At 29.1% G+C, this 13182-nt stretch overlaps 2 protein-coding genes across 8 annotated transcripts in view; one reads left to right on the top strand and one right to left on the bottom strand.

The window, feature by feature from the left end:
• Positions 1–11086, top strand: part of slmb (beta-transducin repeat containing E3 ubiquitin protein ligase slmb) — a 38895-nt gene extending 27809 nt beyond the window's left edge. For both annotated transcript variants that reach the window (XM_067273360.1, XM_067273359.1), the window contains exons 6-11: positions 1903–1988; positions 2077–2182; positions 2249–2511; positions 9898–10008; positions 10079–10157; positions 10229–11086. In XM_067273360.1, the coding sequence (XP_067129461.1) occupies positions 1903–1988; positions 2077–2182; positions 2249–2511; positions 9898–10008; positions 10079–10157; positions 10229–10381 (798 nt within the window). In that variant the 3' untranslated portion in view covers positions 10382–11086. The remainder of the gene's footprint in view (positions 1–1902; positions 1989–2076; positions 2183–2248; positions 2512–9897; positions 10009–10078; positions 10158–10228) is intronic.
• Positions 11087–11288: 202 nt separating this feature from the next.
• Ranbp16 (Ran-binding protein 16) overlaps positions 11289–13182 on the bottom strand; it is a 105015-nt gene continuing 103121 nt past the window's right edge. For 5 of the 6 annotated variants that reach the window (XM_067273334.1, XM_067273336.1, XM_067273338.1 and 2 more), the window contains one exon: positions 12137–13118. In XM_067273334.1, the coding sequence (XP_067129435.1) occupies positions 13022–13118 (97 nt within the window). In that variant the 3' untranslated portion in view covers positions 12137–13021. Of the gene's footprint in view, positions 11510–12136; positions 13119–13182 lie in introns of those variants that run through there. The other variant, XM_067273337.1, reaches the window with a different exon arrangement.

The raw sequence follows: 13182 nt of genomic DNA, 5'->3' as shown, positions 1-13182 counted from the left end.
TTTAAATAGTTTAATGTTAATAACTATATTTCAAAAACATTATTGTGTCTGTAATTATTTTCATGAAACTCTGTATTGTCAACATTCAACTTTTAATAATAGATTCTGACTAGTAGCTTGAGTAGATATTGCTTTTCTTATATGATAATTCATTTTAAAGATTAATTCTTTTTTGCTTCTCTGTCCTTACTTTTATCAATTTCTATTTATATTCTTGTCTATTTTGGACTTTGTTTATTAATAGGGCTTATTACAGAGATGAAAATAAAGATATTTTGTTTTGACTTTTTGACTAAGATCATCTCTATTTGCTAAATGGAAACTATACTAGTGTAATAAGTGCTATTAATAAACAAAGTCCAAAGTAGACAAGGATACAAATAAAAATCCACTTTAAAGATTATTTTGATTTTATAAATTTCTGTGTAACTCTATTAGAATCAGCTTTATTTCTTTTATAAACATTATAGAGTGAAATCAGAAAACACTTGACTATATTCAACTACTTTATGCAGCATTCACTTATATCTGCCAAAATTAGTTCTCTCTTTTAAAGTATGCTCAAAACATAGAAAAAAACTGTTTTAATGTCTGTATGCTCAAAACATATGTTATAACAAGATGTAAGTCACTTCAAGAATCTGAAAAATTTCAATCTTTGTTTAATGCATGGTTATGTTAATGTTTAATCATGACTGAAATATATTACCACTATTGGTTAAAGCAATGCAAGTGTTTATTTTCTATGCAATCTTCAAAATTACATGATTTAATAATAAAATTTTGTGCTTATTTTGGAATGACTGTCAATTCAAGCTAAATCTGGCAATTATTTTTTCTCTGTTTTAAAGTAATGTATAATATACATTAATTTTGAGTCTTTGAATGTTGGGACTTTCTTATATTTTGAGTATTTCTGGGTATTCTACATAACATAATAGTAATTTCTTAATAAAAATAAATGTATGAGTAAGATGATTGTATGGATTAGAATGTAATTTACTTGTAAGGTATAAATATATATTGGATGTCTGATGAAAAAGCAATTTTTAAATTGCATATAGAGCAATTTATTTTAACAAGTTATAAAATTAGTAGTTTTTAGAGCAGAAAGATAGAGAGAAAAAGGATAAAAAAAAAAAAAATGATTAGACTACTGTAGTTCAGTATCCAGATCACCCTTGACTATAAAATAGTGACCTAAAGTTTTCATAAATTTAGAATGTTTCTGATAAATCCTAGCTAGGGTTATAATTAAGAAATAGGGAACACTTAATTTCTTACTTCATTTATTTTTTTATAATTAGTGATAATCAAAATAAATAGGGTGTAACGGATAACTATATGACAATTACATCATATTAAGTTTGTTCTGACAATCTAACTGTGAACGAATCCAATCAAGATTCTTTTATTCAGAATTTTTAGATTAAAATTACTTTTAATGGTGTTTATAAAAATATGACCAATGAAAAAATCAAACAGAAAATATAAAAATTTTTCTGACTAATAAAATGACACTTATGTTCAGTTCCAACAAGATTTCTATTACAATAAAATTTTCATGTGACACCATTGATATGGACTACACTTTAATTTATCACATCATCACATAATTTCTAGTATAGTAATTATTTATAGAAATGTGATACCAATACATATAATAACTAAATTTTAACAAAAAGTAGAAGAAATTAGTTACTAAGCTTTTGTTATTTTGGTATTATTTTAGTCCACCATTGTAATTGCATTATTTATTTTCTCAGAATATAAAAATGCATTGCGTTTACTTTTATAAAATACTTATGGATAATTGTTTTAATACTATATATATTATACTATATATATTCAGAATTTTTCTTGCATAATTTTCCAAATCGTAATCAGATTTAATCAAAACAGGTTTTGACTGGCCATACTGGATCAGTTCTTTGTCTACAATATGATGATAGAGTAATAATAAGTGGATCAAGTGATTCTACTGTAAGGTAAATTTACATTTCGTTATAAAATTTCAATGTTATGCTTGAAGTATATTTGCTATAATAAAATATTAAACATTTTAAAATATTTTAGAGTATGGGATGTAAAAACTGGAGAAATGGTTAATACTCTTATTCATCACTGTGAAGCTGTTCTTCATTTGCGTTTTAATAATGGGATGATGGTTACTTGCTCGAAGGTATTGTATAATTTTATTAATTAAATTTAAAAATTAATTATAAAGAACTTGTTCTTGATTTTATAGGATAGATCTATTGCTGTCTGGGATATGGTATCACCTACGGAAATTAATCTTAGACGTGTGTTAGTAGGCCACAGAGCTGCTGTTAATGTTGTCGATTTTGATGAAAAGTATATTGTATCTGCATCTGGTGATAGAACAATCAAAGTATGGAACACTTCCAGTTGTGAATTTGTTCGTACTCTGAATGGACACAAAAGAGGAATTGCTTGTCTTCAGTATAGAGACAGACTTGTGGTCAGTGGAAGTTCTGATAACACTATAAGGTATGTTAATATTTTAAAAATAATTATAAATTAATTAATTATATTTTAGTTTTCACAATAGATTTGTATATAATTGAACTTTTTAGTTAACAGGTTAAAAATAAAGTTAAGGAGTATTCTGATAGAAAAATGTAATAAAAAGCTTAATTTTTTTTATTGTATTTTAAATAAAGTAAAAATAGAAAATTCCATATTTGTCAAATTATCATCACATCCAATATAATAATTAAAAGATATCAAATATATCATTTCAGTGATTGAGGATAAAATTCTGAAATTTACAGTTTCTACTTTTTTCTTATCGTTGATAGGAAAAAAGTTTCTATTTATGAGTTATCTTCTTGTTTAATGAAATTGACTTCATTTAGGTATGATCTATAATGATATAAATCAAATTATCAGTATACTGAGTATTCTGACAAATGACAATTCTTCTATAACTACTACTACTATACTACTACAGAAATAATCACACACACACACACACACACACACACATATATATATATTCAGTCTTTTCTTACAGTTCAGTTATTTAATTAAAAAGATACCAAAGGTACATAACCGGTGCCGTAATACATAACCGGATGAAATATAACAGAGTTACAATAAATATATGAGTTACAGATATGAAAATTATTTAACCAGAATAAAGCATAACATCAACTACAAATATAGTGACAATTAGACAAAAAAAAAAAAAAAAAAAACACAGAGCACAGACAATGACAAACATAGCACGAACAATTTTATAAACTAGAGGCGTCTTTGCCGAGACGGTAAACTTGCAATAATTGTTTTGTAAAATTGCGTCGTCTCTTTGCTGCATATGGACTTTCTTTAGCGTCAGTTCCATTTGGTCCAGTTATGTTTGCAGCTATTCGTACCTTTCTCTTCAATATTGACGTCAAATTCTACAATTCTATTTCATTCACGCATCTCACTATCGTTTTCGATGCGTATTTGACGTGAATGATTGTCACACTCTTGAAGCACTCTTTTGGCACTTTTGTAGGACTCTTGTAGCTCTTTTAAAGTAGTTACTAAGTATTTAGATGTGAAGACGATGAATACACGGTGAGCTAGAGTTAACGAAATCCAGGAACACACAATATGGCTCTTGGCAAAGAATGAGATCAAATTGATTGATGATAGAAGTTAAGATAGAAGTAGAAGCAATGCTTCTACCTATATTGTATTGCAGGAAGCTAATTTAGTCTTAGGCTGTAATTCCATAGTCAGTTCTATTTATTAGATTGGTTTTGATTCTCGTGTATACCCTACAAGAACTATCTCTGGCATTATGCCCAGCCATGGTGTGTTCATGTCTACAGTTACAACATACCGGAGGTTGGTCTATATTTGTGCATTCGTTATAGGTATGTTGACCAGAGCAGTGGCTACATGTGGGCATCTCTTGGCTGCACATTGCTGTGGAATGGCCATACCGACAACACCGAAAGCATTGGAGCACTGGGCAAAAATCTGTTGTTTTACATTTTGACCATTGAATTGACAGTTTTTCTATCTTTAAAAGTTGATTTCTTAGACTAGGTGTTACCTGAATAACCCAATTGTTGTAATATTTATTTTTCCTTCCCATTCTGAATTTCGCCCTGAAAGCCTCGTTGAATTCCTCTTCCTTATATGTTTCACTGATAAGGTCATTTTGTCTGTAAATGTACAATGGTAGCTCTTCCCTAGTAATCTCAGTAGGAACTGAAAAAATGGCCACATGTGGCAGCAATTTCCGAGGCTTCCTTATCAATAATTGGGGAACTTCTGTAGCTATGTGCCGCTCAAGCTGAAGAGCGTTTTCAGGGTTTCCAATCTATAGCAACTCCTCCACCTCCAATGTTTCTCACTTTGTCAATTCCAATACCTAACTGCGATGGTTTGACCATCTCAAATAATATCTGCTGCACTTTTCTTTTCTTACAGATTGTATTTGATTATTTAATACAGATTGGTGTTAAAACTGTTCAATTAAACTGGATTTACCATATTTTCTGGGATGACTGGAATGCTACTCTATCTGGGGTGATCATAAACTCTGATATTCTGTATTATGGTGAAAGCCAGCATGCTGCTTTATCCAGGGTGATGTCGGTTTAAGTGAGGTTATACATCCCTCTCTAGATGGTGTATTAAAAAAAAAAAACATAAAAATGAATGAGTTTTTATTCTAAAACTGAAGCATTATATCAAAAACTATGATTATATTTTAATTTCTTCATTTTGTCTTCTTTCTAATGACATAAAATACTCATGGAATTACAAAAGTGCTTTTTGTGTGTATTTGATTCAAAAAATGCAAAAACAAACATATTAAGTTTAAGAAACTCCCTGTAAATTATCTCAGCTTATACTGATTAACATCAGCTTTTGTGAAATTTGAGAGGAAGGTGTTACTTTTAAAGTTAAGGTAATTGGTCAGTGTAGCCCACACTAATTAACCACCAAGTTGTTAATTGTTTTATTGTCTTGTGAACTTTTTTTTATTGTATTTTAAATAAAGTAAAAATAGAAAATTCCATATTTGTCAAATTATCATCACATCCAATATAATAATTAAAAGATATCAAATATATCATTTTAGTGATTGAGGATAAAGTTCTGAAATTTACAGTTTCTACTTTTTTCTTAACTCCTTCTTAAAAACCCTCCTCCTGATTTTAAGTCAAAACAATAACATGGTAACTTGACTATTCTACTGGAAAGAATGTTTTCTTTAACAAACCAAGATGTTAATTAAACATTAATCTGATTAATTTTATATTATTCTCAGTTTAACTAGCATGCTGGTAACCTGGTGAAAACATGGTATTAAAAAACCTGTATATGGATAAAAAGTACAGTTGATAAGATTTTAAAGATTAAATAAATAACACACACAATTTATGATTGTTATTTTATTTATTTGCTTTATGAATAGAATATCTCATATTAACACACAATATTAGGGTCAGACTGTTGAAATTAGTCATGGAATGTACAGTACTTCCTTAATTTAATTTTTTTCCCTTACTAATGTATCTTTTAATATAATCAGAACTTGATAGGAAAAGAGATTTACTGCTGTTTATTTTTAATCAAGTTTAAAATTTAAGTTTATCTTATTATAAATTACAATAAAAATGAGTAGAATTTCATAATTCTTTGTAAACAGTGTTAGCTGAATTTATACAGTTACAAGTAAACAGAAATTAAAAGTTTTAAATTTATTTAAACTGTAAACGTTTTTTAATTAAGCAAATGCAATACAATGAGCTTTTTCTGGTAATGTAATTAAAGTAAGAAACTTGTTCATAGAACATACTTTGTTAAAAATAAATAATGCAGACAAGATATTTATCAATTACATGCCTGCTTTTGTTCAAACATTTCATGTCATTCAGTTAATCAGTGAGAAAAATGTAACTTTTATTATTTTAGATATCAAACTATATTGGACTGACTGACTCACTGACATGAAAGGCCTAAAATATTTTACTTTTTCATTATTTTGGATTTATGACACATCAAAGTTTGATCCTGGATGCCTTATAAAAGGCTATCATATTCGTGCAGTTAACTAATTTAGACACAACCTACCTGTTTTAAAAAATACATTCAACTCACCTTAAAATGAACACCAATAAAGCAAATTTTGCTGTTGCCCTGGAAAATGCCATTGTCACAATGTTAATTTTTATACAAACAGCAAAAAACTTTTACCAAAATTTGTAAAACTAAACTGTAAATTCTCCCTTACAACTTTCAAGAAATGACCTTTTTTCTAATAATGGTTGCTTTTTACAATTTTCAATGCAAACAATAAAAAATGGAAGTTTAATAATCTGTTTACTCAAACTAGAACATTTATGTTCTCTTAGTAAGAAAAGATGGGTTTGATCTCTGATTATAGAGCAATTCAAACATCTGGTTTTAGCAGACCATTTACTGTATTCAGAAAACAGATTAAAGTTTAAGGACACCCATCCCTTTAAATTAATGCAGTCCTTCAAATTAATGTTCTGAATGATTTTCAAAATCATTCAGAACATTAATTTGTTTTTGTAAATAAATTTAATTTTATTTATCTAATTTACTAAATAATTATGAGATTTTGATTTCCTCTTAAACCTTAACCCTTTATCAAAAATTTGTATTAATGATTTTTAAGGTTAAGTGAACTAATTACTGTGCCCTCAATTTGTGTTAATACAAATTAACACAAGTTGATTGTATTAGAATAATCAAAATAAAATGCTGTGCATTATTTTAAATAATAAAAAACTAGTACAGAAATGGAAAGCATTTGATTGGAACTGCTAAAGATGGCCAATAGCAGATTCCCTAGTGTAAGTGTAGAACAACATAGGAATGACATTAGTTTATATAACAGACATGGGCAAATGTGGCTTTTTTTGAGGTACATGCAGCTCTTGTTGAAAGTGTTGAATTTTTTTAATAAACATATTTTCACAAAATTAATATTTCTTTTATATTATATTATATAACAACATCGCGTGCCTTACCATACTATCCGCCACAACAGTACAGAACTGCAGCTCCCATGCATTTTGCAAAACCTACATTTCGGCTCCCAACTCTTGCTTGCCCACCCGTTATATAAGATAGTTTCTTGAATTTGTTTTATGCTTTGATTTTAGAAAAACGGTTACATACTTTTGTCAACATTCATAAAGCTGTTGCCAAGCAGTCTTGGAACCAATTCTTCAATAGTTCTTTATTGCAGGGGTGATAATTTATTCTCAGAGTCTCTGAATTGCTGTTATTTCAATTTGGATTTCAAGTGAGAAAATACATAAAAATCTATTGGTAACAAGTATGGCTCTTAACAAAAATTTTGATATTGGATTGATCTCAAGATTCTTTTGATATATGAATATCAATATTTTAAACATATCAGTTTACATAATCATCACAAGTCCAGCCCTAGTGACAAATTGGGAGAAGAGGCAGAGAATGTTCCTGTATTAATGTTAAACTAGTAGGGGGCAATTGCTGAAGCATTGTAATGAAGAACAAGATTGTCCATTTTTTGACAATTTTCTGCTTATTACATCCCTTAGACTGTGCAAGATATCAAGGTATAATTGTTTGGAATAGTTGGGCTTTCTGGAATAAATTCCCAGTGAATATCCTGGAAATAAAAAAAAATGTCCAACATAACTTTTCCTTTGCTCCTGTCCACACACCTCAACTGGGGATATATCCAGTGACTGATGGTTTTGTCTGGATCCTAAGGAAATATCACATCTCATCTCCCATGCCTATGTTTTGAAAAATGTTTCTATGTAGTTATAGTAATTTATTTCTTGATACTGTCATTTGCATTTCTTTCTATTCTGGAGCAAGATTCTTTGAACACGTGTGTTGACAAATTTGATACATGTTCAAATGATTGATTAGAATAATGTGATAACTTCCAACTTCTGATGCTATTTCTATTGATATTCCAGATGCGTGTTATGTTTTCATCAGTCATCAAAGTTGCAGGAGTAATCTATGTGGATCATTGTTAACCTTTAGTGATACCACAAGCTTATGATAAGCATATGTGATTCTGTAATCTTTTTGAAACCAAAAAAAAAAATTGATATTTGCATGTTACTCTAGCATTGTCAGAATTCAAATGGCACTCACAAACACACATCATAAAAAGAAACTGCTCTTGCTACTGTTGGAAAGGAAATAGCATAGTCACACCTGTGATGTGATGTCATCCAGGGAACCTTGGCAAAACTTATTTTTGAGGTCTGTTAATGATGTAGAGAGTAGATTTATTTAGTTAATGATGTAGAGAGTAGATTTATTTAGGTCTATAATAATATGAATATAGTAAAACACAATAAATAAATTTAATAGGGGTACAGAAATTCACCTACAGAATCGCTCTCCAGCTTTTAGCAGCATTGAATTCATGAGTTAGAGGAAAAGTCTAGTTCTGCAGTAATATATCTTCACTTTTGATCATGTCCTTTGAAAGTCTCTCAACACATTGTTGATTGAAGGCAGTTCTTGATCTATTTTAACTCTGAAAATGATTATTCTGCAGATGCAACAGATATTGAAAATTAATTTTACTGGTGATTGATGATAATTACCTAATAAAATATACTAAATTTACAAGGTCCTAGACATTGTCTTTATGTAAGGCCACCTCTAGATACAGATACTTCCAAATTGTGATGATTCAATATCCCATCACTTGTCCTATTTCATGTAGCAGGCGATAAAAGATAGCTTCAAAAATTTCCAGAATTATTACATTTTTTTTCACAATAAGCTTATTTTTTTACACTTTCAAGATGATGCAATTATCACTCTCTCCTCATAAACATAGTTTTGAAATACTTAGTCTTTCATTCATAACACAGTATTATGCTAATAAGTAATAATTGCTCCTGTTTGAATATTTTGTCTCCATTATTTATATTTTATTAAAAAGTATCAAACAAAATTTGAACAATTCTGATTTAGTTTTTTAAATCTTATAAACTAACTAATTGTTTCCTAAAGTAATATTCTCTTTTCTCCTGATTGTTGGAAGGTATTTAGATATTCTTAAAGTATCCAGCTTAAATGTCAATTTTTTTAATGCTTTATAAAGTGCAGATTAAAAATGATCATAAACACGAATGTCTAAATCATTCATGTCTATCAAATTGAATATTTTAATACACAGTATCACTATGAATAAACTCACTTGTATCAGATATCTTTGAGTAGTTTTTAATATAAACATAATTAAAAAAAATAATTGAACAAAAATCATATTTCTTTGATTGAAGAAAAAGTTAAGTTTAGCAACTGTGTGTGTTTGGAATAATTCTTATTGCATCAAATAATTATCTAGTATTTAATTAATATGATGGTTTACTGAAATAAAAATATTCATGTCTTTATTTAATCTGTTACTATTAGAACGAAATACTGTATTAAGCATGCTCAGGCAAAATTTATTAATGATTAGTTGTTGATTGTTTACACTCCATTCCAATAACACGAATTGTAAATTTTACATTATTGAAACAGCATTCTCATTTATCATTGTATTTGACCAATTGGAACATTTCAGTTAGAATTCGGTCATCACAATCTCTTCACAATACTTGGAAATAAAATATCTGATGTTATTTTTGAATTACTTGTAAAGCTATGCTAAACAGAAATTTGATACACCAATGATACATTGAATGTCGATAATTGTAAATATAATCAATATATCAAATCAAAAATTATGTAGACACAGCGCTAATTCCTTGTTTCTTGGCAAGATAAGTAATTTATAGATGTTTTCATTTGAAATGAAATGACATTCATAACACCTTTGTTAGTTATCTTCATGCCTTTAAAATTTACAAATTTAATTTACAGGCTATGGGATATAGAATGTGGAGCGTGTTTGAGAGTGTTAGAAGGACACGAAGAATTAGTGAGGTGCATTCGTTTTGATAATAAGCGCATTGTTAGTGGTGCATATGATGGGTAAGATTTTTCTCATTTATTGTATTTAATGTGTGTGTTTTTAGATGACATAAAAAAATTTTTTTTTCAGAAAAATAAAAGTTTGGGATCTTGCCGCAGCTCTTGATCCACGATCTCCTACGGGCACACTCTGTTTAAGAACACTAGTGGTAAATATTATACTTTACTAATTTATTTTAGACAAAATTATTGTAAATGCTAATACTTGAATTTCAAACAGGAACATTCTGGCCGTGTCTTCAGACTGCAGTTTGACGAATTTCAGATCGTCAGCAGTTCTCACGACGACACCATTCTCATTTGGGACTTTTTAAACTGTGCACCGCCCGACACAAAATCGCCAAATCGCACATATACTTATGTTTCAAAGTGAATGGAAGAATTCGCATCGGCCTCTTAGAATAATGGCAACCCGAGCCCAAAGTCGACGAATCGACACAAGGCTGGAAAATTGCCTCCCTTTCTTCTTGTCCTCAGTGTCATCTAATTTCTTTTGTTAAAACTTTGGTAGAAAAAAAAAAGACTTTAGTGCAATTTGCACCTAACTGGACCTATTGGGGTGTGAAAATGCACTTGATTCACTGTGTTAATACACATCACCAAAGTATGTACATATTTCTGATTGCTTGAAGAAGTTTTTTGTCTTGTACATCCTGTTCTTAGTAAATGGTTGATTCATCCTACAGTGTGTAGACAGTGAACTGATTCAACTTTGAAAAAATATTCTATATTTTACAGTTTTCTTTAGTGCCTTTTCACTAGTTTTGCCATAATTAACGCAAAGCGAGTGGAAATAACATCAAGGTGTACTTACCAGCATTTTTGTATAGCTTCGTGTATGAGTTGTGAATTAGGTATAAGCTAAGAAATATTTATTTTTGTCACTATCACGTTGTTCTTCAAATACTTGGGTTTTTTTTGTCCTCGTTAAAGGTGTGGGTGATGAATTGTGTATTCTGTGATGTTTAAAAACATTCATTCCAATTTCTAACCAATGATGACTGTAAGAGCAATGTGGCCAGTGACAACACAAATATCTGTAAACAGTACAGAAAATAAATGATGTTATTTCATACAACGTTTTTAGGAAATGATATTTAAAGCTATTCTCTGATTTTAGAAAGAGGGATGTGAAAAAAAACAAGAATTGTAAGCTCCTGGATTGAAATTTATTTTAAATTTGCTAATTTTATCTGACATTTAACTTGCATTTGGGAGCTTTTTTTCTTTGTAATGTTTGCAGATATTTCTTTTGCTTTAATAAATATAACAAAAATCAATAAATGTTTAATTTCCATTTAATCCTCGACATTTAAGTGAAAAAAAGATTTTAAGTTTTTTCTCCCGTCGTCAGCGGTTTTATTTATACAAACATCTCCATTAAAGCGGCGCCTCAAAATTCTCGTGCGAGTTGATTTTCTTCCCTTGTTGGAAAATAAAATATCTCTAATTGACTATCTTATACAGTTGACAGGCACTGGCAACAATAGTATTTTGTAGTCTGCAAAGAAATATTTTGGATAGTTGAAAAATTTGGAAGCAAAAATAAATGTCTTATTTGTAAGTTTTTAAATTATAAATAAAAAATAAATTTGACCTAATCTAGCCAGTGATTATCTATCCATGATTTAATGCTGTTTTCCCCCTTAAATAACGAAGTTTCCGTAACTAAAAATTTATCCTTAAAAGTACATAATTTCATAAAAATCTGACTTAGGCATTTTTATAAATTAAAACTGTTTATTAATTAAATCCATAACAAACAGGATTTCATTAAATCTTTTTGTTTTCTAAATCAAAAAAAGCTTAAAAACAAAAAAAATCAACTTTGTAAATTTTTCAAAATACAATTTTGATCATCTAGAAAAGCATTATATATATAAAAAATTAACAATATCTTTTTCGGCCGTCCAATTTATTATTATTACCGCACTATACAGAAAACAAAATATCGATTTTTGCGAAGGTTTTCATAATTAAGTAGCTTTGTACCAGATAATCAAATTGTACTTCATTAAAAAAGATGACATTTATTTGATGTGCAACATCTTAAAAATAAAGTGTCCAAATATTAAAAAAAAAAAAAAAATAACAATAAAACTATGCAAAAGGTAAACAGAGTCTTAACTATGAGAGCAAATGGCTCTTTTATTTTTCAGTGCATAAAAAATTTCTCTTCCACAAATGATTCATACTTTCAACTTGTTCGTTACAGTCAACAGTATTTTTTCTCAACCATTCAAAAAACAATGCACATATTTTTCCAATTTCACTTTTCTTTTGGTAGCCATGCACTTTTCTAAAAAAATAAACAAGTTAGTTTTTGGAAGTTTATTTCTGTAATAAAATTTGTTACAAAAAAGTGAGTTGACTTAACAGTAACTCATTTAACATTTTATTGGAAAAATGAAAGGCTACCAGAATCTGTGTGCATCAGGAACAAGTGGATGGGGAAAGTAAATTACAAAATGATTTGTTTTTTTCTAATAATACAGTCTTGGCAACAATTTGAAATGATGAATACTGATGAAAATTAAAGAGCTGATTTTATAACAAAATTAGGACCCTCCCTTTAGCTGTACAGAACACAGCAAACATTGAATAAACTGAATTAGCAAACAATGGCTGGTATTTTATGATTTATACATTAGACATTTCAATAACTTGGCTTTTTGTTTATTATTAATTATTATTTTTTGGAAACTTCACTCAAGGAAGAAATGCCACCAAGTCTTTGTGCCAAAGGCAACATATTCTTCTATTGGGGCCTTCATTTTTGTAGAAACACACACCTATATACCAGGAACAACATCTGTTCAGTGGAAATGTGGAATGCATTAACACCAAAGACAAATACTGCAAGATGAATTTGTACATTTGTCACTTTCCTGGCATTCTTAAAGCACCTAACAATTATTTCGCATTTAACTTTATTTTGGCCCTAAAGCCTTAAATGCAAATATTTTCTTCTCATTAATAATTTTTCCCTGAAATATGGCAAGTATAGAATGTGTTAGCTCATCATGTCTGCCATTGTTGCATTCACTATAGTTGGCCCCTTTAAGGACTCATTGATATCTCTTCGAAATACAGACAGATTTTGAGTGAACCTGAAACAAAAGAAAAGTTGCAACCAGATGTCCGCACTGATTTTCAAAATGTCACTTTTGGTAT

The sequence above is a fragment of the Centruroides vittatus genome, unplaced genomic scaffold (genome assembly GCF_030686945.1).
Source record: "Centruroides vittatus isolate TY-2023 unplaced genomic scaffold, ASM3068694v2 contig_474, whole genome shotgun sequence".
Lineage (NCBI taxonomy): Eukaryota > Metazoa > Arthropoda > Arachnida > Scorpiones > Buthidae > Centruroides > Centruroides vittatus.
Note: the sequence above shows the minus strand (reverse complement) of the source record. Positions and strands in the feature narration are given on the sequence as shown.